At 45.2% G+C, this 26,711-nt stretch overlaps 1 protein-coding gene across 3 annotated transcripts in view; it reads right to left on the reverse strand.

Annotated features, from left to right (window-relative positions):
• The window catches only part of Clgn (calmegin), a 34,003-nt gene extending 16,639 nt beyond the window's left edge, over nt 1–17,364 (reverse strand). For 2 of the 3 annotated variants that reach the window (XM_032888004.1, XM_032888006.1), the window contains exons 1-5: nt 17,279–17,364; nt 10,751–10,900; nt 9,340–9,416; nt 8,708–8,766; nt 6,006–6,147 (exon numbers count right to left, since the gene is read on the reverse strand). In XM_032888004.1, coding sequence (XP_032743895.1) covers nt 6,006–6,147; nt 8,708–8,766; nt 9,340–9,416; nt 10,751–10,891 — 419 coding nt within the window. In that variant the 5' untranslated portion in view covers nt 10,892–10,900; nt 17,279–17,364. Of the gene's footprint in view, nt 1–6,005; nt 6,148–8,707; nt 8,767–9,339; nt 9,417–10,734; nt 10,901–17,278 lie in introns of those variants that run through there. The other variant, XM_032888007.1, reaches the window with a different exon arrangement.
• Nucleotides 17,365–26,711: the final 9,347 nt, after the last annotated feature.

Genomic DNA, 26,711 nt, shown 5'->3' on the forward strand with positions numbered 1-26,711 from the left:
GTGTTCCAGGTGACTTAAGGATGAAGGACCCAGGAAGTATATGTGCTAGAAGGAAGAATGTCACAAACGGCTCTATAGACGGGCAGCTGGCTTTGCTGTCCTGCCAGGCTGAGGCTCCAGCCACTTTGTTCATTTCTTATTCTGCAAACTTTCCGTTTCTGAACATCGGCCCGGCAGGGTCTACCTGCAAAGGCTGTGACCCCAGATACTCAGAAGCTGAGACGAGAGGATCCTGGAGTTACACAGATCCTGGCAACTTGGTGAGACCTTGTCTCAAAATAAAAGGTGCAAACAGCTTAAGATCAGAGGCAGAGAATTTGCCCGGCACACAGCACGCTCTGGTTTCAATCCCCAGCACCATTAGAAGCAAACCCACAAACTCACAGGCATTAACTTGCTAGTGGAAACCATACTGCAGTAGATTGGGGGTCAGCAAAATGTCTGTCCTCACATAAGGAGGCGGCTGCTAAACATGGAGCCTCAGGAGACTGAGGGAACGCACACAGTGTGTGTTAATCCTGACTTCTCAGGAGTGTTCTTTACCAACACATTCTATGAAACAGAAGAAAACAAACTTACACGGTCCAGCATGCTTGGGGGAAATAACAGTAAAGCTACAGAGGGTTTTGATATGCAGATCTTCCTCAAACCTTGCATGGGTTCATGTGCTTTCTTAGGCTAGCCCATCTCATGAGCTTTCTTAATTTTAATCTCTAATTTTTAGAACCTGTCTGATCACACAGCACACACAGGCTGAACGATCCTTGGGGTCCATGTTCCGGGGTGACTGCTGTGTACCCCAATCTGAAATCTGAAATGCTCCAAAGCCCAAAACACCTCAAGAATCACAAGGTCAATCAAACGATTCCAATTTCAGAGCAAGGGCTAATTTAGATGCTTTGAAAAACTGAAAGAGACCCAACCGCAATGTGCCTGTTCCCCCAAACAAACAGCCAAAACCCAAAACCAAACCCCAAACCCACAACTGCTATAGAGTGCTGAGGGAGAGTGTGAAGCATACTAGGATACAATAGAGATGCAAAATGGAGACCTGGGACCCCCTCATAAAGGGTCAAGCACACAGCACCTAGCATCCCGTCTCCCCAGCCAAGACCAACTTTGAATCCAGAGGGGCTTCACAAAGTGGATAATGGGCCTGTAGGAGGCTCTGACGATGCCAACTGATGCTTTGGGCAATGACCTATTTGCTATGGAAGAAGCTCACACAGTCCAGCTCACAATCACAGCTCAGCTTAGGAAGCCCACACCACCGAATTAGCCTAAAAAACCCGCTCAGCTCACAGTGTCACACACCCTCCAGGCTCCTGAGAGATAGCTCCATCCGAGAGCCTGCCCACTGTGGTCCCACAACACAGGTGAGCGATCCCACCCACTTACCCTCATCTTGGAGAGAACCAAGAACTACACAGACTGGCCCAGCAAGGCTCTAAACATGGAGCCAAGGCAAACCGATCCTCAATTCCTGGAAGCATCTGGGCGTCCACCTTGAGGGCCCGCCTCAGTCTAACAAGATCCTTCCAGGCAATGGTCCACGGTGGACACCGATGACATCCTGATAGCCAGGGATGTCCACTACGGCCTCCTCTAAAGCAGCATCTCTCGGCCTGTGGATTGTCTGAGCCCTTTGAGGTTTGAAAGACCTTTTCACAGGGGTCACATAGCTGATATGCAGGACCCCCTCATGCTGTGGTGACCCCATCAGGAACTGTATTAAAGGAGATTTGAGGGAGAGTGTGAGGCTTACTAGGGAGGTGACAGAGAGGCAAATGGAGATTTTGCAGTGTTGGAAGGTTGGGAATCCCTGCTCTAGAGACTCTGTATGATCTTCAGCTACCCAAACACATCCCACATTAAGTCCCAGACACCAATGAGTTCCCTGCCCCTACTGGTGAGAATGCTACACTATGCCACCCTGGACCTGCTGAAGCACCCCTACTGGTGGGACACAAAGCAGGAGGTTTGATAGACCAAGCAAAGAATCACGGGATTTAAACCATTCCAGACCAACGGGTGGTTACAGAATGTGACCCCTAAAAAAAAAAAAAAAAAAAAGAATGTGACCCCTAGCAGCTGTAGATATACACTCTACCCATTAGGACCCAGGGCCTTCTCCACGAGAGACCACGTGCTACTCTATACAATGAGTCTCACATTAGAACTGGCTGAGGTTCAGACACATGGAACACTCAAGAGCTAATAGAAGACCTTTCAACAAATCGTATTAAAATCCGTGCACACTGCAGCGGCAGACCTGGGCCCTCTGCACAGAGGTAACAGTTGTGCGTCTGGTGTTCACATGCACCCCCGACAGCTGGAGCAGGGGCTGTCTCTGACTCTGTTGCCTGCCTTTGGATCCTTCCCCCTAACGTGGCTGCCTTGTCTAGCCTCCATAGGAGAAGATGCAGCTAATCTCTCACTGCAGTTTTATACACAGGCAGATTGAGAGTCATAGAAGGCCTCCTCTTTTCTGAGGAGAAAGGGAAGAGGGAGTGGGGTAGGGGTAGGGAAGTGGGGAGAGGGAGGGATTGGGAAAAGAGAGGGAACTGAAGCAGTGATCAGGATGTAAAGTAAATAACTTAGTTAATAAAAAAATATGCATGCTTCAGGAGGCAGAGGCAGGCCGATCTCAGAGTTTGAGGCCAGCTTGGTCTACAGAGTGAGTTCCAGGACAGCCAAAGCTAAAAAAAAAAAAAAAAAAAAAAAAAAAAAAAAAAAAAAAAAAAAAAAAGGCAATAGACCTACACAGACATTTCTCAAAAGAAGAAACACATGAGTAAAGAAATATATTATAAAAAAACATGTTTTGCCAGGAACCAGGAAAACACTGATGAAAATATTACCCAGATGAAATAGCTTTAATGAAAAACAGAAAACCAAAAAACAAAACCATGCAAAAATAAAAAAAAAACTGCTTATGATGTCAAAAAGCTACTTCTTATATATGGACTGTGGGGCTATAGGTTAGTACAGCCACTAGGAGAAATGGCACCAGAACTGTGCTATGAGCCACTGTCAGCTCTCCCAGGCCTGGGGACGGAGCCACAGGGAGGCACAGTTAACCGAGGTGGCGCTGACATGTGGCTGAGGAAGAGGTGGTCCTGTGTCCAGTGGAATACTGTCCCACCCCTTAAAAGTGTGGAGTAAACTTTTATTCACAGCAACATGGCTGGCACCACGGAGCATCACATTAAGTAAGATTCTCCGGCAAAATCACCCGAGACACATTCCACCCGCTCTCATTCCTTTTTTGGAAGGAAAATACTGATTTAATAGAAGTGAAAAGGAGTTATTGGTGGTTTGGAATCAAAAGAGAGAGGAAGAAAAGAGGGAGGAGAAAGACCAGGGACCAAAATACACTCAGAAAGGAGGAAGTTCTATGGCCCCCTGCAACATAAGGTCACTACAATAACTTATGTCCTAGAAAGGACCAGAAGACAGGGTCTCAGGACAAGGACCTGACAAATGTTTAAAGAGCCAGAAATGGGGGTTGGGGATTTAGCTCAGTGGTAGAGCGCTTGCCTAGCAAGCGCAAGGCCCTGGGGTCGGTCCCCAGCTCCGAAAAAAAAAAAAAAAAAGAAATGTCAGGCTGCATCCCACACTGACTGTAACACCTATATTAAATGAAAAACACCACACAGATAGTTCATGTGTAAAATTAAGGTTTGAAACAAATATTGTACAGAAAACGTAGCACAAAACTGTTGTTAGTTGAAGAAGTAATCATGGAGATTAAAAAAAATGTTCCAAATTTCAAAGCATTTCAGACTTCAGGTCAGGCACGCTCAAACACGAATTGACGTGGCCATGGAAGGGAAAATTCAGCAAAAGCCGTGTACCACAAAAAGCATTCAATGTAACATGTCAGCCCATTTGGTGGCTGTTCAGTTCTCGATCCTCTTTATTTTTTCAAAATAATAATTTCATAGTTGTTTGAGAAATTTTTAGATGTATTTTCTTGTTTGCTTCTTATCTGGCAAGACATTTTTTTTTTTAAAAGTGATTCTCCCTGAAAACTGATGACATTTATCTTACTCCTGAAAACTTGAAGTTTGTCCTGGTTTTCTTCACAGCCCTTTTTGAATGAACGGGGCACTCACAGAGTGATGTCGTGTGTGCCTAACGATTAGGAGACTAGGGCGGCTACTTTCCAGTTCTCAAGAAGGGCGGTGGGGATGGCTCAGTAGTGAAAGTGCTTGACACACAGCATGAGGACCAGAGTCCAGATGCCCAGAACCCATGTAAAATGCTGGGTGAACATGGTGGCCAGCCTGTAACTCCAGCCTCAGAAGGCAGAGGTAGGGGATTCGTAGAGCTGACTGGAGAGAGCAGCCATGCCACAGAGAGACTGTGTCTGTGAATATGGTGGGTCAAGGATGATTTCCAGCATCAACCTCAGACCTCCTCTCTCTCTCTCTCTCTCTCTCTCTCTCTCTCTCTCTCTCACACACACACATAAACACACAACTGCACACCCAAACACATAATTGCACACAAACACTGAAGAGTTAAAATAAAAACTTCATAAAAACTGCAAAAGAACAGCAGATAAGGGGACAGGACAGAGCAGGCCTGAGATGTGCCCGGCCAAGCCTAAAAACAAGGTCAAGGGATTGTTCCAGGAACTGGCAGCCACCATCTCCGCTGAGTTGGGGGCCATGCGGACGGACGACTCCCTGCTCTACAGATAAAGATAAGACGCTCTCCTATATTGAGAACACCCCAGCCCGCACGTACTGCTTGCAGATGAGACCTTGTACCCATCTCCCTTGCTGATAACCACGCTGAATCCCCTTGCCTTCCCCTATAAAAAGCCTTAAATTTCGAGTCTTGGGGTCGATTCCTCTGTCTCCTGCGTGAGACGCGTTTCGGCCCGAGATCTCGTTAATAAACGCTACCTCTTGCTGTTACATCAAGACCGGCTACTCGCGTTTCCTGGGGAACTCCATCCCGCAACTAGAGTGAGAGGCTCCCCAAATTTTGGGGCGGCTCTTTCAACACCACAGGGGATGGTGGGGGGGGGAAGAAAAAAATTATAAAGGAAAACAAAACTCAGACCAAATCTTAATAATAAGCAGTACCAATGTAGCTAATGCTACTTTAATTAGTTCGTGTAACAGGCAAACCCTCCTTGTCTTGACCTAGGACTGGATAGCTACCGAAATGGGACAACAAACCCAGGAAGTAGCTCTGCTCACGGTACCGGCAGAGAGCCAGAGTCTGCAGGCTTGTGGGTCCCGCGGCTGTTCTGAAGGACAGACGGACCCGGGAGAGTTTCCAATCCACCGCAGCCTGTGAGCAGGAACGCTGCTCAGTCCTTTCCTCTGTGATTGAACACGGAGTGGCTTTCAGAGCCTCACCTTGGCTTCGAGTTTTGTAGGTGAGAGCACGTTGGGAATTTCTACCTGACCACACAGGGCTGAAGTCAGTGCAAGGGGAAGAGATTTCAGACAGCATCAGGGCTTTAAAAAGAGCTCCACACTTCAAGGACATTGGCCTGAGGACTCATTTCCCTGCTGAAACCAATTTCCTGCCTTCCAGCTCTACTCTGTATATCCCAAGGTTACTATCTTAACAGCACGGAACTAGAACAACTGATATAAGAGCGTGGATTTAGCGTGCCACCTTTTACAGAGCCAGAATTGTGCCTATAGGAGACGCGAGGTAAAAGTTTATCACTGACACACACACACACACACACACACACACACACACACACACACACAAAAAATGTATATCACAAACCTGTTCCCCTCCCAACGCCGGGGGTGTGGTTATATTTACATGTGTTTGTCTATGAACCTGGAAAGGGAAGGGTGTGTGTGTGTGTGTGTGTGTGTGTGTGTGTGTGTGTGTGTGTGAGAGAGAGAGAGAGAGAGAGAGAGAGAGAGAGAGAGAGAGAGAGAGCACACAGCACCAAAACCTAACATACATTCAGATGGCAAATTATAGCAGGCTAATGCAAATGAAAAAGTCTTAAAACTTACTGAACTATCAAAGGTTTATCGGCAAAAATAAAGGGTTTCTCGAGGACAGCAGATATCGCATGGTGCTTGGCCTTAGACTTCAGAACCAGCCCTCTGTCACCAGGCACCTGGTTTTCCTTCAGCTCCTCTATTTCCCATCTTCCTGAAGGAGAAAGCAAAGGAAATGAGCTACAACAGAAGACGCAGAGCTTCACCTCTCAGCCGCCGTCAGCACAGATCCTTTCCCATGAAAAATGATTATGAAGAAAATAAAATCGTATAATGCTTCAGAAAATGATTCCTGAATTTGTCTTTTCTCCTCTCCTTCCCTGTCCTTTCGCTTCCTTCCTTTTTTTTTTTTTAAAGATTTATTTATTTATGTGAGCACTCTGTTGTTAACTAAGAAAATGAAGCCAGTTTCTGACAAATGATAAGAAAAACAGAAGAGAAGGATGGAGAAGAGAGGAGAGGAAAGAAAAGAAGTGGGGCTGGAGAGATGGCTCAGTGGTTAAGAGCACTGACTGCTCTTCCAGAGGTCCTGAGTTCAAATCCCAACACCCACATGGTGGCTCACAACCATCCGTAATGAGATCTGACGCCCTCTTCTGGTGTGCATGAAGACAGGGACAGCACTCATATATATATATAAAATAAACAAACCTTAAACTCAGAAGACTAATAAATAACATGGCAGGTACACTTCTAAGATGGACACAGTTAGGTTTTCTTGACCTACTTTCAATAAAACAATGGTGATAACATCATGGTTCCTCTCACAAGGACTAGGAGTGCTGACTCTGCACTTCCTGTCTGTGTGTCACCCTCTTGATCAAGAGCAAAGTTTGCCTTGTACAGATACTTAAATTAAAAATTATTTTTTAAAAAAAGAAAGAGCCTTGTCCAGATACTTAAATTAAAATGATTAAAACAAAAAGAAAGAAAGAATGAGGCAAATGTGTGTAGGAAACAACACGCGTCACTCATAGCCCTGAAGCTGAGCTGGGGTCTGGGCTGAGATCTCACTGTTCAGATCTGAAGATTTCTGCTGTCAGACCATGGGGCTACCCAGGCTGTAAGCCAGGTGGGCTAACGGTAGCCCCAGAGGTCTGTGTTGGACATCGCCCCTTTATTCGTTTTAGAATAAAAAAAAAAAGACAAAACCAAACTTAATCTATATAAATGTTACAGTTTTGAAAATTATATGTTTGTCTGTTCCAACCAAACTCAATTCAGTAAAAGATGGTTATTTGGCTCTAATGTTTCAATTCACAATGATTTTTATGGACATGTTTAAATTGCTAGTGCTTCTAGACTGCTCCCACCCCTAAAAAACAGTGTATCTACCACAAGTCCCAGATCAAAGCAGCTTGAATTTTTGTTGTTCTAGAGAACTATTGGAATTTTAAAAGTACTCTTAAATATTTTCAGGAGGAAGCAACACATCGTTGCACATGCCTGTAATCACACCATTACTCATAGCTGAGGCAGGAGGATTGCAGGTTTGAAGGCAGCCTAGGACACACAGCAAGACCCATCTTAAAAATAAATGTTTGCTGGTTCCCCTAAAGCACCTTGTATTATATTTTCCCAGAATGAATATTTTACTTGGCTTCTCTTAAAGAAGCGCTTCAACACAGATGTCTAAAGTCAGACATTCTGGCTGACAGCGGAACTGTATTCATTTGGATTTATTTCGGACAGCATGTCCCTCGGACCCATTGTTTCTTTGAGGGGAAGAATTCCCTAAATGGCTTTAGATTGGTCTTTCCATGGGTTCATTTGCTGTGTACACACATGTGGAGGCATTAGGGATCTGTGGGGACAGAGAACGTTTTGTACAGGGGCAGGCAGGCAGGCAGATTATGGAAGGTATGAGCAAGAAATTGGCCATGGAAGCCTAGCACATGCTGTGGTTCAAGTGCCTTGCAAAGTCAGAGTTCTAGGCCACGTGCTTCAGGGTGTGGGGACTTCCTAGACAGTGGAACTCCCCTCCTGCTCAGCCGGAGCAGAGGGAGACCTTCCTTTTGGACACGATGACTGGGGAGGCTGCTTGTGGACCAGAAGGGAGACAATGTTTTCTCATTCTCTGAGGTGGTCCTTCTAGGGAAGGAAATGTGACCCTGAAAGACATTTCTACAGCCAACCTGAAGATGCAGATCAGGGATCTTGTGGACAGTGACAAGGACTGAAGCTGTAGCTGCCTGGTGACCTCGATCTTAAGAGGCTCATTGGGCTGGAGAGATGGCTCAGCGGTTAAGAGCACCCAACTGCTCTTCCAGAGGTCATGAGTTCAATTCCCAGCAACCACATGGTGGCTCACAACCATCTGTAAAGAGATCCGATGCCCTCTTCTGGTGAGTCTGAAGAGAGCAATAGTGTACTTAAATATGATAAATAAATCTTTAAAAAAAAAGGTATACTCCTTTAAAAAAAAAAAAAAACAAACTAAAGAGGCTCATTAGTGCACCTCTGTGATTGACCTATGAGTGCCCAGACTTGAGGCAAAAGGTCCAGAACAGCTCAGTGCAAATGAGTTTACTGCAGCTGGAGTCCGACCATGTTTAAGAGTCAGACAACTGGTTAGAACAGGGAATCCCTGAAACACTGTAGCGGGGCAAGTGAAAGGCAGAGTGGAACCTCTGGCCAACATAACGTAACAAAACTATAATCTCAAGGCTGTGTGCACCAGTCGTGGTTATCTAATATTTGATTAAGTATTTTACCATCATATATAGAAATTTCTGAATCCATATCATCCTTCTTTGCTTTTGATAAGACCCACCTGTAAAGAAAAAAGTGAATATTTGCCATTAAAATAAGATTTGCAATTTTTAGATAAAAATGCATGTAAAAATACAAGAGGTTGTTACCCAACACAACCAGATTTTTCATTCAAACACTTTTGGGGTGAAAAGCACTTCTTAGTGTTAGGAAATCCATCCGTTAATCTAGCCTTTGAGCAATCCCAGGGGGCGGGAGTTCAATCGGCTGGCTCTGCGGGAGTAAGGAAGCCCACACAGCAGGGCTGGGTTCTCAGTGGGAAAGGGGGGATGGGATACACATCTGGCTTCTAGCAGAGGGTCTGGGGCGCAGTGACCAGCAGGTATTAACCCTCACAGAGGTGCATACCATCACTGTGGCTGCAACAGAAACTCAAAGCTGCCTTAGGAATGGCCACCGTTAATCTCTACCTTGGAGAGCAAGCGAATGCTGTGTGCTTTCTCTGCATTCCAAACTTGTGTCTCTTTGTATGAATACATAGCTTTAAATTATCCCAGGTCACAGGAGAGCTAATTCTCATAGACCAATCGCTTCAGAAAACTCATCAAATTGAGGAAAATTCGGGAACACTCACCCAGACAGATTTCCACTATCAAATGTTTCTGTAAAATATACTTCTCCTATAGGTTGAGGTGTCTTATATTTAATAGTCTAGAAGAGAGAATTTTTAAAAGCTAAAGTTATTTATTTTTACAAATATCTGATGTCATCCTGCGGGTTCAGACCCCAGTACACAGCACACAACCGTAATAGAGACACGGAGACTCAGCGGCAAAGCTCACGTCTTAGTAATGTCCTCATGAAAACTGTCATCTCATACAACTCATGCTTGGGAATGGATTCTCAATGTTTGTCCCACTTGTCATCTCACCAAATATAGTCATGCGTGGTGGGCAGTCTGGCTGAGGGTGTTAAAAGCATGAATTTCCAAAGATCCCTGTAGTAGGGTACCTGCCCCCGCTGTTGGTGCTTTGCAAATCACAGAACTGGTTTCAAAAGAAACACCTTGGCAGAGACTGAAATTTAACGGGGGTGGGGCACAATATTCACTGCAAACAGACAATAACATTTACATTTGCATATTTAAAAATCCAGTAAATATGAGATGAGATGAAGCAAAGGAATCCGTGAGAACTTCCTATGGATTTTCTGAGCCCTTGAAACAGAGGCCAGCACAACAGGGTGGATGATGTCATCACAGTATTAAATGTGAATATAATTGCTATGAAGGCCCCAGAGACATGGTTCTCAACCTGTGGGTCACGACTCCTTGGGGTGGGGCCTGGGGAGAGGGACTGACCCTTTCACAGGGAAAGGTGACCCTAAGACCACAGGAAAACACAAATACTTATGCTACAATTCGTAAAAGTAGCAAGATTACAGTAATGAAGCAAACAAAATAATTTATGGTTGGGAGGTCACCACAGCTTGAGGAACTGCATTTAAAGGCTTGCAGCGTTAGGAAGACAGAGTACTGCACTAGGGAGTGGTCACCACACCTCTAAGTTCCGCAGTTTCCTGTAAGTCATCTCCTCAGAACGAAAATCTTAATAGCACAGAGGCAGAGTCCTGGCTCAGTGCAGGTCACCCTTCCTTGTCCAAATCCATCCCCTTGTAGCCATTTTCTAGCCACAGAGAGATAAACAAAAGCCACCTCCTTTATGTCCTGAAGAACCACAAATTATGGTACCTTCCATTTTGTCTGGAGAAGGCTGGTATCATCAGAACTAAAACTAAAGGCCCCTCTAACCAGTGAACTCCTGTCTTGGCAGCAAAAGCTTCCCCTGTACAACTAACTGGATCAGGTGTCAAACACAAATTTTTGCTATGTGTGGGGACTCTACAGAACACAGCCGGAGAGACGGAGGTTTTACTCTCCTGGGAAGACAAAGGCTGTCAGGAGGGAAGGACATGTATCGTGAGAGATCTGTCAGGCCTATGACCATGGAAAGAACGGCTTATAACTCACTTCTCAACCGCCTTACCCCCGAGGAAGGTTCGTCTTTAAAATCACTCTCATCTGAACTCTCACTGAAGTCTTCCACCTCAACACCATCATCCACAAAATCCGCCTTGGCCGTGATGAACAGGAGACCCAGGCACAGTCCAACACCCTGGAAATGCATATTGACTACCTGGAAATGAAAGCAGCCAGTGAAAAACCAGGGGGGGATGCCCTGGGCTGAGAACCAAAGGAAGAGAGGACTTCTGGATGCTTCTGTAACAAGCAACATTATTTAAAGTAAGCCTTGAACAAGTTAAACACCAACTTTTAACCTTCATTTCTAAGTCTTCTCCCCAAATCAAAGAGCTAATGTATAAAGATCTAAAGATGTCAGCACGTGTGTGTGCCATGCAAATTATGTAAAGACGTCACGGTCCCTACACTTTCACCCACATTCTTTCACATAATGTAGCTTAGGCATAGACAAAATCGGACATTTGACAACTGTACATCTAAACACCAAAAACTAAGGGACTTTTAATCACGCATTTACTGAAATAGTTCTTTGCCAAAGTCAAACCCCATACTAGAGCACACTGCCTGCAGTGGACCATGCTCTTTTGACCTCATCATCCCTGGATCAAAATTCCATGATCATCGCCTCGTTATCTGACCATATGTCTCCTCAAACAGCACATAACTACCATGTTCGAGAGGAGCAAAGGCCAAATTCAGCTTGGCCATCCTCTTAGCAGAAGCACCTGGCTTATGTAATTATATTCTCATCGACTCTCATCAGTGTACACTTAATCAAAATTTCTCTTTTGGTGCCAATGGCCTTTCAGACAGGTACTGTTGGGCACTGAGGCAGCTCCATGTCATTCATTCACACAGTCGTACAATAATGAATCCTCCTCCCCCCTCCTCTCCCTCCTCCCACTCCCTCCTCCCCATCTCCCTCCTCCCCCTCTTCCTCCTTCCACTCCTCCTCCTCTCCCTCCTCCCCCTCTCCCTCCTCCTTCCCCTCTCCCATTCTCCTCTCCCTCCTCCTCCTCCTGTATGCTGCTCTTTCCATAATGCTAACATCAACATAGGAAAAATTTTAAAGTAGATTCTCAGAACTCAAGACTTTTTAGGAAACAGAGAGCTGCAGATATGTATGGGCCCACTGAAGAGGCCACAGAGATGGCACTACAAGCACCAGAATTGCTGTAATCGACAATGGCGACTGAAAACCACACAGACTGGAGGAACTGGAACCCTCACACATGGCCAAGGTGTGGCAACATACCATACCAACAGCCATAGAAAATAATCTAGCATGTTCCAACATGTCAAGTGATTCCACTCAAGAATAGCTAAAACATGGGGTTGGGGATTTAGCTCAGTGGTAGAGCACTTGCCTAGCAAGCACAAGGCCCTGGGTTCTGTCCCCAGCTCCGAAAAAAAGAAAAGAAAAAAAAAAGAATAGCTAAAATAAACCAAAGCCTGAATCCTCACAAATGCTTTGGCACACGCCAAAAGATACATTTCTTGTATTGATCCAAAATGTGCGCTAATTCCAATGCCCATCAACTCATGAGCTCACAGACATAAGCTGAAGCCCTCAAACTCTGGGGAAGCATCAGCAACAGAAAAGGACAGGATACTCATACAGGAATGCACAGGAATGCAACTATTATCCTAGGGAAAAGCCAGGTATGAAAAAAATCATAAATGTCGTACCATTCCACTTTAAAGAAGCCAGAGAGCCTAAGAAGCTGGATAACAGAGGAGAGGCCAGGTGGACACGGGCTCAGGGAGAGAGCTAGTGGGTGGGCTAGAGGGTGATGACGCGCCCAGGATTGGACATACAATTGCACATATTAAGCACTTGACCTTGATGACACACAAATTATATATCATTAGAGACATTTATAACAGTTCACATAAAGCATTATTACACTCAACTACTCAACAGTTACATCTTTTTTCATGAGATCAAAACTTTAGATGAACGTTTGAGCCAGACGACTTTGATTCCTTCTAAAGGATTTTGGCTACCACCCTAATGTTTACTTTGGAAATGCACATTTTGAAAACCACTAAACAGAAATCTACCTGAATAGCTTTCTATACTCATGTACTGCCATTTTTTATGGACAGAGACAACACACACACACACACACACACACACACACACACATACACACACACACACACACAGAGAGACAGAGAGAGACAGACAAAGAGAGAGAGAGAGAGAGAGAGAGAGAGAGAGAGAGAGAGAGAGAGAGAGAGGATTTCTGGAGGAAGATATGAGTGTAAGTAGATCACTTAAACTCGGTAACAAGAAATCCATTACTAACATTTGTAAATGGCAAAGCTTACTCCTAAAAACTTCATTGTTTTACATGCTTTTCATGATTTATATAAACACACTTCACAGTATTTTACTTGAGGATTATTACTACTGGCCCTTCAGCGAGGGAGTGAGCTCACCGTAGAGCAATTGCCTGCATGCGGTTCTGAGTTTAAGCTCAAGTACCAAAAAAAACCCAAAAAAACAAAAAAACAGTAAAAATATTTTTAAAAGCTGGTCACATGGCACATACCTGTAATCCCATTATACAGGAGGAGCCTGAGGCAGGATTGCCAGGAGTTCAGCCAATCATACATGACAAGATACTTCAACAAATAAACAATAGTCCTCCCAGCAAGTGAATGACGTAACACCTAGCAAAGAGGCTCAAGGGGCTCAGCACGAAAGAGACTGAGACTGAAGACCTAAGTTCTAGTCCTACAACCCATATGGTGGAAGAACAGACTCCACCACGCACGCACGCACGCACGCACGCACGCACGCACGCACGCACGCACACTACATAAATAAATAAATGTAAAAAAAAAAAAGAACATCAATATCACTTTGAAACCATGTTTTCTCTTTCAACATAAATTTTCAATTTAAGTTCCTGGATAGTTCATATTGTCAACTTGACAGAATCTAGAATCAGCTAGAAAAACACTTCTGGACAGGCCTGTTACAGGGGTGTCTAGAGTGTGTTAACTGAGGTGTGAAGACTCATCGTAATGAGGATGACGCCAGTCCGTGGGCTGAGGAGAAAGAGAGCTGAGCACAGCATCCATCTCTCTCTACTTCCTGACTGCAAACACAGTGTGGGCCGCTGCCAGGCCTTCCCAGCCACGATCGACTGTGTCCCCTCAGACTGTCAGCCAGAATAAACCCTTCCCTCCTTGAGTTCCTTTATCCAGCATTTCTGTCTCAGCAACAAGAGAATTAACAAAAGAGCTATGTTCCTGTCTACTTTATCATATGACCATTCTGCTTTCAGTTTCTGAGAAGCCTTCACGTATTTTCTGCACTGTCTGTACCCGGGGACCCGGGGGCTGTCTGCCTCCCCGGCACTGGGACTACAGGACGCTAGCTTCTCTTTCTACCTATTGAGTTTCAAACCGGGACAAAAGTCCCAGGTGCCTATTTAACATATCAAAGCTCACCGGACCTCCAGGGTTTCCCAGCATCCCTCAGTTCCTACTTGTCTGTACATCTGGCAAACCCCACCCTCTACCCTGAATTTTCCAGCCTAGGGGCTAGGCAGCCCTTGCCCCAGAGACTCTTTCCCATAAAATCTAGACTAAATGGGTACCCATCCATTTTGTCCCTTTGGTCTCCTGGCTGCTGCACCTGGTGCCCCCTCACCTCTCCCCTTTTCCCTCTGCCCTCTCCTCACGTGGCTCAGGGTCCTGGGGGCTCTTGTCTGAAGTAATGCAGCTCCTGCAGCATGCCTTGGGGCAGTCATCACCTTCCCTTTTCTCCTTTTTTTTAATGTTTTCATTCACCATATATACTTTTCGCTTCTTCCTACGAAAGCTATCTAAGGATTCCTGAACCTTACTCACAGTTCAGAGGTCACTCTCTAGCTTCGGAACGACCCACCGTCTTCCTTCATCTGAGCTGAGATGTTTGTTATTGTGGCCATCTAGATGGCGATGGCACACACAGAGCTTGCTGCTAAGCCTAATGACCCAAGTTCGATCCCTGAGACCCCACGTGGTGGGGGGAAAGAAGTGACTCCCAAAAGTTGTCCTTGGACCTCCACACGTGTCATAGTACTTGATCACCCCACCCATAAATAAATAAATGAATGCAATTTTTATTTTTGAGACAGGATCTCTCTGTGTATCCTGGCTGTCCTGGAACTCACTCTGTAGACCAGGCTGGCCTAGAAATCAGAGATCCACCTGCCTCTCCCTTGCCTCTGCCTCCCAAGTATTGGTTAATAAATCATACCTTGTTTAATAAATGTAATTTTAAAAATTGTAAACATGTTTGTCTGTGTCTTTAATTCCTCTTTCTATTGATACCACCTCTGGTCAATCAAACTGGGTCTGAATGTAAGGACTGGAGCTGGGAGTGAATACAGCCATAAAACTTGCCTAGTGTCCCCAAGGCCCTGGGCCCCAAAAAACAAAGCAAAAATAGACAGAGTGCAGTCCCACTGGTCCCCTGTGGTGTCTAGTAACTAAATTCAATGGGAGGGCATTTGTGGAATGAACACATTTTGATCCTCAGCCTCCATTAGGGACCTAATCTTCTTGACAGATACTAGTAAGTTGTCAGTCAGTGTCCTGCCCACTCTATCCTTTATAACCAACCCCTTGCATCTTGTAAGCCTGCTGTTTTCTGAAAACAATTCATAAATTAGACTCTACTTTAAAAATGTTTAGTAGTTCTCATCCTATACTGCTCCTTCCATGACTCGTTCTTTCATTCTGAGTATTTGCCATACATCTATACACACACACACACACACACACACACACACACACACACACACCACACTCTAATTTTATGTATGTGTTTCTCCTGTGTGGTTATGTACACGTATGTGTGGGTGCCAGAGGAGGCCAGAAAAGGACATCAGATGCCCTCTCACTGGAGTTACAGGCGCTGGGGACGGAATTGGTGTCCTCTGCAAAAGCAGCGTGTGTTGTCCACCACTGGGCCCTCCCTCTAACCCCAGTACTTTCCTATGTAACGTACTCATGCTCCTGTAAACCGATGCTTCTATAACTGGCCATTTTTGCCTGTGTTCGGGTCTAAGGCTGACTGAGGTATCAGACATCATCTGCCCACCCTGGAACAATGTTGGAAAGCGCCTTGTGATTCTTTCCTGTGGCATCAGAAGCACAGCTACAGGACAACAGCATTTAAAATCCCCCTGCCCTTGATACCTTGTCACTAAGTGACTAACACTTGTCCAAAGGACAACTGAACTGGTCCCCTGCTCTGGGCCTCTTGTCAGCTATGAGATGAAAGAAAGTCCTATCAAAGCTGATGGTCCCTGCTTTCTAATTTCCTAATAAAGAAGGAAAATTTAATAGGCACCGAAACAAGCCCTGAACCTCGTTTCCGGCACCCATCTGCCAGTTGCATGTTCATCAACACACTCCACCATTTACAGACGACAAACCAGCAAGACCAACTTAAAAAAAAAAGACAAAAAAGACTATCTTCAGTTTAGGGGACAAGATCAAAGTTACTGGATGACCAAACTAACAGACTGAGGACTAGAAAATGGTCAAAATTACAATTACCAAAAAGAGAGGCTACCTAGAAAGATGTCAAATTTTCAGGGCAAACAAAACCAAAATCAAAAAACCAAAAACCAAAAACCATGATCTACTACTTTATGCAAAAAAGTTTATGAAAAAGTTTCAACAGAAATTAATTTTTAGAGATGTTGACCCACTGACCACCTAATTTTTTAATTTTTGTTTTGCCTAATTTATTTCTGTTTATACCTTCTGTCTCCGGCTCCCAAAGTTCCTAGCCTTTTGCTCTTTAACCCCGAACAACCCCCTGCATAGCTTCTTCCTCCTGGGTGGGGCAGATGCCACTTAAATTCAGCTAAAGTATCTGATTGACAGTAAACAGGCTTTAGATAATGAGTCTCTAGTCATTAAGGTTTTCTGGATTCAACACACTCTGGGTCACTCTCCAGTGGCTCCTGTTAGGCTACACCCAAGTGTCTAGGGAGTGGCCAGGATCCTCTGGCCACCTTCACAAGGATGGGGTGGGTGGGTGGGGCGTCCTGTTGGCTTCGCAGAGAGGTGGGCTGCAAATGAGGAGCCCATCTGGTTTTGTTTGCGTTTTTCGAAAAGTGCGAAGAACTCTCCAGGGATCATGGGTAGAGCTCCGTGGAACGGGGCCACGGTGGCAACCGCAGCGGTGGCAACCGCTGGGATAACGGACTCGAGGGGAGCCAAGCTGGGCAGGGCGACCTGGCTTTCCCCAGCGTCAGCAAAGCAGGGGGAGGACCCAAGGGACTCGAGGTGGCATCTCCCTCCAGCCAGGGCTGATCTTTGTTCCCGAGGCTGGCAGAGCCCACCCAAGAGTCTAACTTGCTGCACATCCAACCCTGAACTCAACCTCCAGTCTCACCTGGCCGCACCAAGCTGAGCCTTCTAGTCTCAGAAGAGGATGCTGCCGGGCACTTGGATCCGATTTCTCACCCCGTCCCCAGAGAGCAAGCCGCAGGAAGGCGGCCCGCGGTCTACACACCTGTCCTGCGGGCTTGTGTCCAGCAGCGGCAGCTCAGGTGTCCGACTGGCCGCTACTCGGTGCCGGGCGCGTTCCCAGACCGATCCCGCCGGCAGCCGCCCAGCAGCGACTGCTAACTGCGCGTGCGCGAGCGGCGGCGCCGGAGGATGCAGGATGCGGTGGCAGCCCCAGGGCTCGAGCCGCCGGCTCAACCGCCGCTCGGGACCCAGCGGCCGCGCGCCCAGGGGAAAATGCGGTCCTCCCAACGTCAGTCTCTGGAGCTCAAGCTGACAGCTTTGCAGACTGCTCGGTTCTTCGAGTCGCGCCTTAATTGGCTCCCTGATGGATGATGGATGGATGGATGGATGGATGGATGGATGGATGGATGGATGGATGGATGGAGTTTTTTGTTTTGGTTTGGTTTAATTTGGTTTTTCTTTCTCTTCTTGGTTTGTTCAGTGATGAGTAGGTCTTATTTAGCCCAGGCTGGCCTCATACTCGTTGTGTAATCAACGATGACCTTAAACTTCTTGATCCTCCTTCCCTTCTTCCAGACTTTTGGAATTACAGACTTGCACCACCACACTGTTACGCAATAGTGATTGAGGCCTTCTTGGTGGGGTTAGGCAAGCCTAGTATCAGTTGATCTACATCTCTTGTTCCCTGAATTTTATTTCAATGCTTTTTAAAAGAGTGCCAAGATAGGCGTGCCAAATTTCATACGCTAAACTTTCCCTCTCTATTTCTGTATTTTAGCGGCTGATTGCTCACGGTTTATCAGTCGGGAAGCTTCCTATTTCGCATGTGCTCATGACATGCTATTATTACATTATAAACGAGCTAAATCCCCAACCCCAATATATTTTTAAAAAAGCGTACACACCTCCCTCCAAGAATCCATGCTAAGATTGTGTTTTATCCAATCACCGTGCTCAGTTACTATGGTACCCAAATTGTTTAGCTGAAGGGAATGTGAAGTGGAGGTGCTAAGGGTTCTTTGGAAAGTCAGTTGGATGGAGTCTTGCTGGGACAGACCTGTGAAGGAAGGTTTTATTAAAACGGACACAGGTGTAAAAGGCTGAGGCTGACTCCCGACGGAACGTTTCACTGAAGCAGACATAGGAGAGAGGGTGCTCTGCTAAAGCAAGCACGTGAAGGGACACGTGATGAAGGATTTTTCCCTCATGACTTACATTTAGTTGAGCTGTATCTGTCAAGACTCCGTAGAGAGAAACACACCAAAGAATCCTTGGTAGTGTGTTGTAGCTTTTTGTTGCTTTTGTGGACTCCGGCTGATTGGCAGAGTGATGTCGGCTGAGACAGACGCACATGCAGAGGAGAGACCCGTGGAGGACACATGATGTTGAGAGGGAGTATATAAAAGTGACGAGGGCTGAGGTAGGCTTGCTTATAGAGCTAGCCGTGCAACATTTGTTGGTTTCGAGTCCTCGTTGATCTTTGCTTGGTTGAGAGAGGCCTAGTCAGAACTTTTCATTCCTCTTGGTCCCTCCTGCTGATTTGAGCCAAGGCTGAGGCCTAGCAGTCTCCACTAGGTTGTGTCACTGCTGTTGCTAACCTGACTCCACCAAACTGGACGGCTGGTGTATCTGTGAAGTGTTCGAGAGTGGATCGAGCTGCCACTACTGACCTATGAATTCAACTGCCCATTTCTAGACAACATAGACAGGAGTTCTCCAAAGAACTTTTCTAATTGGTTTATTTTCCCTGTGTCTTTTTTTCTACTACCTCTAGTGGGTGATGGGGAGGTTAAAGGGTTTAAGAGCCATCATTAAAAATAAGCTTTGAAAAGTTAAAGTTACAGAGTCATCTTCAGGTTACTTCTGGTGGCCTTTGGACATGATCCTATTGTCTCTTAATTGGTCCTTTAAAATGTGCTTTAGATGCAATTTGCTTATGCAAATATCAACACAACAACAACAACAGCAACAACAACAAAACATACTTCCAAAAGCTCTCTTGACCTCATCTCTAGCAATCATAGACCTGTGGAATTGCTAGAAACAGAGCTTAAACACTCCCCTTCTCTTTAGCCTCATCCACATGCCTAAATCCAAAGATTGCCTCTCCTTGTTGCTTTGTGGTGTCCCCTTGTACCGATGGACAGCTGTTTACAAATCTACTTTTTAAATGGACATTTTTGGATAGTTTCCAGTTCGGGACCATTGCAAATAAAGATGCTGTGGGCATTCCTAGACAAGCCGTGGCCCGTAGGACAGAGGTTCTCCTTCCTCTTCAGTAGCTATAAGCAGAGTGGGTGAGATGCCTGGGATATCTGTGAAGGAAGCTGCTATGTGTTACAGTGTGGCTGTGTGATTTTAAGATCCCGCCAGCAATAAGCAAGAGTTCTGGTTGCTCCACTGTTAAGGTCAGTCTTTAATCTGAGCCTTTTGGGTGGCCGATCCACAGTGTCTTGGTTGTTTATAAGCACTGTGTAGCTGTCTAATATGTTACATATGTATCCTGTCAGTTGAATTGTCTGTTCTTGAGGTTTGGTCTTTTGCTGTGTATTGTAACACTAAGTGCGGTCCCCAAGACCTGGTTGACCCAGAGATGAGAGAGTCTGCTGCACATAGACCCAGGTGAAGCTATGTGACCTTACCCCCAAGCTATTTCTGATTGGTAAATAAAGATGCTGACAGCTAATAATAGCTGGGCAGAACAGACATAGGTGGGGTTTAGGATTCCCAAACCGAGAGAGGGGGAGGGGGAGGGGAGGGAGGGAGGGAGGAGGAGGAGGGAGGAGAGGAGAGAGAGAGAGAGAGAGAGAGAGAGAGAGAGAGAGAGAGAGATGAATGAAGGAAGGGTCACAATAGGTTAGGAGTGAAGAAAGCATAGCCCTGAGCTAGCCAATTAGAGTTAAGAGCAGACCAAAAGAAACATAGTAATAACTTGGGGGTATTGATGGGAAATAGATTTTTTTTAATAGCATAGAGGGTCGATATCTGCCCAGCTCCAGTGCTGATTAAGGCTTATTGTAAATAATAAAGGTTGTGTGTCTTTTATCCAGGAACTAAATGATCAAAGGTGAGGTAGAAATCCCGGATTGGGATTAAACATTTCTACAACATCTTGTATTTTCACAGGGATTGTAGGAGAGGAAGTTGTTAAAGAAGTACCCGTCCATTGCAAGATCCCCTTTTGTTTTCTGCAGGGTCATGGGGGCTTTTCTGTGAGGCTCTGCCCCGAGCTCCCTCTCCGACCTCTTTCATGTCTGCATGGAAGCCATGTTGAGTTTTTTCAAATATCTTAACAGTGTCTATGAAAATAACAAAGTACTCTTTCTGAAACCAGTTTATTCAATGTAATAACAGGTTTTCTAATAGGTCTCTAGGGCTCATACATAGACATAAACACCAAGACATGATTCTCTGTGGTCTTGGTGAAGCTTGGACAGTTAATATTGCACGGAGGAATTTTAGATCCATTAGCATTTGTTGGTATACAGTGTGTGTGTGTGTGTGTGTGTGTGTGTGTTGTGTGTGATTATTATCCAGATTACTGCTATTCTTACACCATAAAAGAATTTGAAAATTTGCTATGATCTGAAACAATTTAGAAATAGTGGAATATAACTGTTTGGGTTTTTGAGGCTTTGCCTTCCTTGTGGAGATCCCTGGGTTCAGTACTCGGTGCCAAGAAATATACATCTGGTCGAACCCTCTTATGTAAGGGTGGGATCATGTGCTTTGTGCTTTTTCACTTCCAATCAACTTTCTCTTGTTTTTTGTTTTGTGAAAACTGTCTGGCTTAAGCTATATGTTTGGCATTCATTTTGATGAACTGTATCTTCACACACACACACACACACACACACACACACACACACACACACACACATCTAGACTTGAGAGAAATCTAACATCAGCCAACTGAAACTCATCTCATATAAATGTCTTTATCAGTAATGGCACCAGTGGCTACTAAAATCAACGATGCATCTAAAAATGAATGCCAGTGTTATTTTTAAAATATTTCAGAAACAAAAATCATATTCTCAGGAGAAATAGCTGCCCAGATTTTAATGCCCAGTCTTTCTTCATTCTTGTCATAATTCAGCCACAGAGTGGAGGTGTTTAAGTTTAATAGAGGGTGTTGGTCCCCTCTACACAAGAATAAAGAGACATCATCACTATTAACTAACATCGATGTGTAAATATTGCATATTGCTATGTTCTTCACAGACGTGTAAAGCTCTGGTCTGGAATGTTCTTGTGAAAGCCACATGTTGCAGCTGTGTGAGGTGTGCCCTGCAGTTGTCAGACAGAGAAGCAAGCCACAGGCAGAGATGAGAAGGGGAGCTCAGTGCAGACCGACTTCGGCAACCTGGCTCCGACTTTGGGAGGGGTCTAAAGCCAGGCAACCTTATTGTAGGCGTATTTAAACACAATTTGGATAAGAGTCTTCGGACAAAAATAATTCCCATAATCATTCTGATTCCAGGTGCACAATAAAATAGGCAAGTGTAAGAAAATGATAAGACTACCTAGTAGTGGGCCAAGGAAAGGGCATAGCTATCCTCAGCCCATCAATTTCTGCTAATATTTTTGCTGGGAGCAAAATGGGTATGATATGGCTAATCCCACATAAACCTTTAAAGACAATCCTTAGCAATACGAATGCCACCACCCTGTTTCCTGTTACAGCTCTGTCTTCTATGGCTCCTGACAAAAGGCATTCGGATTCTGCATTGACATTGACAAGCATTAACATTCAGTATAGTCATTAGCAATATGATTTTGGGGTTAATCCTTGTTTCCCTAAAGTTATAGTCTCCCTCTTAGGATTCTCTTCCGATGGATTTGTTGTATAGCTCTCCTATGCTTGCCTGTAGGAGGTGGACTAGCCACGGAGGCCATGGCCTCATATCATGGCCGCTAATTTTTCCTTAAAAACGTAGAAATGGGGAGATGGAGAGGTCATGAGGATGAGAGGGAAGAGTCTGGAGTAATCGTTCTGGGGAAATTGGTGTGAGGTTTGTCCCTACAGAGAGCAAACAGGTCACCAGGTCATGAACAACTTCCAGCCTCAGCTTTCTGGATGGAATGCAGGTGCTTGGTTTTGTGTCCTCCATGAGGAGACACCCCTGCATAATTAACAGGCCCAGTTCTCTTAGTGTTTCTCTCTGAGTACAAGGCCCTTGTGTCCTCTACAGGTGTGGACCCAAGCTTGGTCTATGGAAGGTGGTGGAAATGTTAGAAGGTGGGACCCGTGGGAAGTCTTCCGATCACTGGGGACTTGCCTGTAGAAGAGCCAGTGGGGCCCGTTTCTTTTCTTCCTGGACCAAGTCTGACCAACTCTGCTCTGCCATAGGTGTACACAGTGATGAGCTGAGTTGCCACAGAGGTCTCCTGCCTCCTCCCATGCCCCAACCATGACTCAGAATCCCCACAGCTGTGGGCCACAATAACCACGCTGTAAGTTGTCTCAGGTGTTTGTGGCAGAGATGGGAAGCTGACTAACATGGTCTGTAGCAACAAGTGCAGTCGGTGGCTTTGAATGCCAGTTCTTGAGAGAGGTCTGGACAACAGAGAGAATGGCTCTCCTACTCCCACGGTCTGCAGAGCTTAAGAATGTTCTTAAAACAAAAAATGCAGCAAATCTGGTTTCTTCTAACCAGACCTGCTGCAATTCATACCTCCTACATATGTACCTTGCAGAGACGTGATTTTAAGAACATAGACTCAATGTTACTGCTATAAAGCTAGGGTCCAAGCCACCAACGAAATTTGTTCTTTTATGGCCCAAATAGGCAGCAAATTCTGTAAGGTGTCTCTCTTCCTGAAACACCTTGAGTCTGATCCTGAGTGGTGAGCCAGGTCCCTGACCAACTGCCACCCCATTTGTAACCAGCAGAGATGGGCAAGAATGGTTGCCCAGGGCAACCCTCCTCAGTAGATCCGAAATGCACCCCAAACTTTGTAAATCATCTTTTTAAGAATGGGGTAGGGGGTTGGGGATTTAGCTCAGTGATAGAGCGCTTGCCTAGCAAGTGCAAGGCCCTGGGTTCGGTCCCCAGCTCCGAAAAGAAGAAAAAATAAAAGAATGGGGTAGGGCTGGAGAGATGGCTCAGCAGTTAAGAGCACTGACTGCTCTTCCAGAGGTCCTGAGTTCAAGTCCCAGTAACCACATGGAGGCTCACAACCATCTGTAATGGGATCTGGTGCTCTCTTCTGGTGTGTCTGAAGACAATTACAGTGTACTCACATATAATAAATAAATCTTAAAAAAAAGAAGAATGGGGTAGCTTTTGCTTGTTTTTTTTTTTTTTTTTGTTTTTTTTTTTTTGCCTGTGTTTTTATTTCCTTCCTGTTTCCTTCTAGCTCCTGCATGTTCCCAGATCCAGCCATGGATCATGTGGTCCTTTCTGAGCACCGGAGCATTAGCCCCGCCTCACGCCAGGCCATCATCAGTGTTTCAGTGCCTACCCCGGAGTAAGAGCCTAATCTTACTCTGCTCCAGTCTTGGATGCTCAGTTTAAACACTGAACTCCCAGTTAAAACTCCCAGTTAAACACTGCTGGAGGCATGTTGCATCCTGAGAGCAGTACTAGACTGAACTTTGGCTTCTTGCATTTGCTTGGCAGAGGCGTGGGAAGACAACTTGGATCAAGCATACGATGTGCATTTATGAATAATAAGTAAAATATTTAATGAAAACACTCCAAAAGGTCAAATCTTACATTTGGAGTCTTTGGAAGATACCTGTGCCCTCTGTTCTTCTCAGAGGAGCGGAGGGAGTGGATGTGGAGTGGATGTGGCACTCACCTTCTGTAGCCTTAAAATCGTCTGTGTTCATGCTGAGGCAGATGTGCGCTGACTGCAAGATTGCTGTCACCTGGTCAAATCCATGAGCCCCAGATCCCAGTGAGAGACTTGTTTCAAAAGAACAGGGTTGATGGCTACTAAGGACTGTGACCCAAAGTTGATCTCCAGCCTTCACACACAAAATGCACACACACACACACACACACACACACCACACACACACACACACACACACACACACACACACACACACACACACACACACACCACACACACACCACACACACACACACCACACACCACACACACACACACACACACACACCACACACACACACACACACACACACACACACACACACACACACACACACACACACACACACACACACACACACACACACACACACACACACACACACACACACACACACACACACACCACACACACACACACACACACACACCACACACACACACACACACACACACACACACCACACACACACACACACACACACACACACACACCACACAACCACACACACACACACACACACACACACACACCACACACACACACACACACACCACCACACACACACACACACACACACACACCACACACACACACACACACACACCACACACACACACACACACACACACACACACACACACACCACACACACACACCACACACACACACACACACACACACCACACACACACACACCACACACACACCACACACACACACACACACACACACACACACACACACACACACACATACAGACAACACACACACACACATACATCACACACCACACACACGTACACATACATACACACAACACACATACACACACACCACACACACACGCACATATACACACACACATATGCACACACACACACCACACAATTAAGTCATAATATTTGGTTAAAGTATAAGAAATAAGAATTATCTTATTGTTCAAAATATATAAAGTAAATGGAATATTTGACTATTGAGTGATGCCCATAAGAAACTGTTGTCTGAGGTAATAAGAACTAAAAAGATTTCAACACCTAAGAACTCTGTAGCCAATAGTCACAAATACTTAAAAGGTATTTTAAAAATTACGTGCATTGGTGTTTTGCTAGCGTGTATGTCTCTGTGAGGGTGTCCATCCCCTGGAACTCACAATTATGAGCTTCCAAACAGGTGTTAGGAATTGAACCCAGGTCGTCCTCTGGAAGAACACCAATGCTCTTAATTGATGAGCCATCTCTCCAGCCCCTTTAAAGAGGCATTTTTAATTTACAAAGTCAACATCCATAAAAACAAGCAAATGCAACAGCTGAAAAGGTGTGCCCAGGGGTCTCATATTCCACATGAATTTACAGGGGTCCCCAGATACTATTACACAGACAAACTCATCCCAACAGCAATGCAGTCAGAAATCAGTAAGGAGAAGATGGAAAGACAACGTCTTCCCAAAATAAACTCTCTAAAACAATCCATAGGTCCTTCTGGGATGTGTTTAGAAATGAACAACTATCAACACCCTCACTCACCAAGGTGTCTGCCTGATGATGGATTCACATAGAGCTCAGTGGAGGCTCGAGAGCTGAAGTACGCTCATTCAAAGACAAGAAGACAGGTGACACAACCAGCCCCGGGCTGAGTCAAATCTGTGCTTCCGATTTCTTTGGATGTCTTTCCAAAAGAAATTATAACATACATCTCAGTTACCGTAGAGCCTGCCCACAACAGTAGCACGTTTCTGAGCTTTCACTCATTGTGTGGTAACCCTGTTGCCTAAGTCAGTAAGATGTAGTTCTTAAATGTCGGCACTTCTCTAACTTTGCTGTTTTAAAATTTAACACTTTAGTCTGAAAACAGCACTGACCAAAACCTCTACTTTTGACTTGGAATGAGAAGTCACGTGACGTATTCAAACGCTCATTGCTTTTTTCCTCTTCTAGTTAATCTATTTCCACCCCTCTGACTTCTGAAAGATACCATTAGAAACTGACTCATCAGAACGTCAGGCATGACAAATTTCTTCTTGTATATTTATTATCTTCGATATTCCTGAACTAAAAACGAGAAGCCTGTAGCATCTAGAAAGAACCTTTTCATTCCTAAGGGTGTAATCATTTCTGTGGGAATTTCTTCATGTTACTCAGTAGTTGTGTCACAGGGGAAAACGTAACTGGGTACCAACGAAACCTATGCTCCATCGCAGGCCTGAGTAAGCACTGCCAATTCCAGCGTGGTTATAGCACTAGATTTCTGAGTGTAGACTGCATCTGTAGGGCTCCTGGGAGACCGTGTATGCAAATGATCATCGCAGTTGAAGAAAGGCTATGGGGCTGCCTGAGAGTCACTTCTATGCGTGTCGCTAAACTAGGAGAGAGACCATGAGGAGGGCAGGGGCCATCCTGAGCAGAGACAGCAGGAGACAGCAAGAACTGGGACAGGGAGAAAAGGGGAGGGAGGAACAGCAGGGTCAGGGTGGGGGTTGGGGGGAGGTAGGGAGGAGGAAGGAGGCCAAGAAAATCTGCATAAAGTGTCATAATAAACCCATCACTTAAAGCCCCTCAAAAGAAAAAGAAGATAGGCAAACCACATTTTATTTTATTTTATAGCAGTGTCAGGGTAACAAAGAGTGAAAACA

This window comes from Rattus rattus, chromosome 17 (assembly GCF_011064425.1).
Source record: "Rattus rattus isolate New Zealand chromosome 17, Rrattus_CSIRO_v1, whole genome shotgun sequence".
Classification (NCBI taxonomy): Eukaryota; Metazoa; Chordata; class Mammalia; order Rodentia; family Muridae; genus Rattus; species Rattus rattus.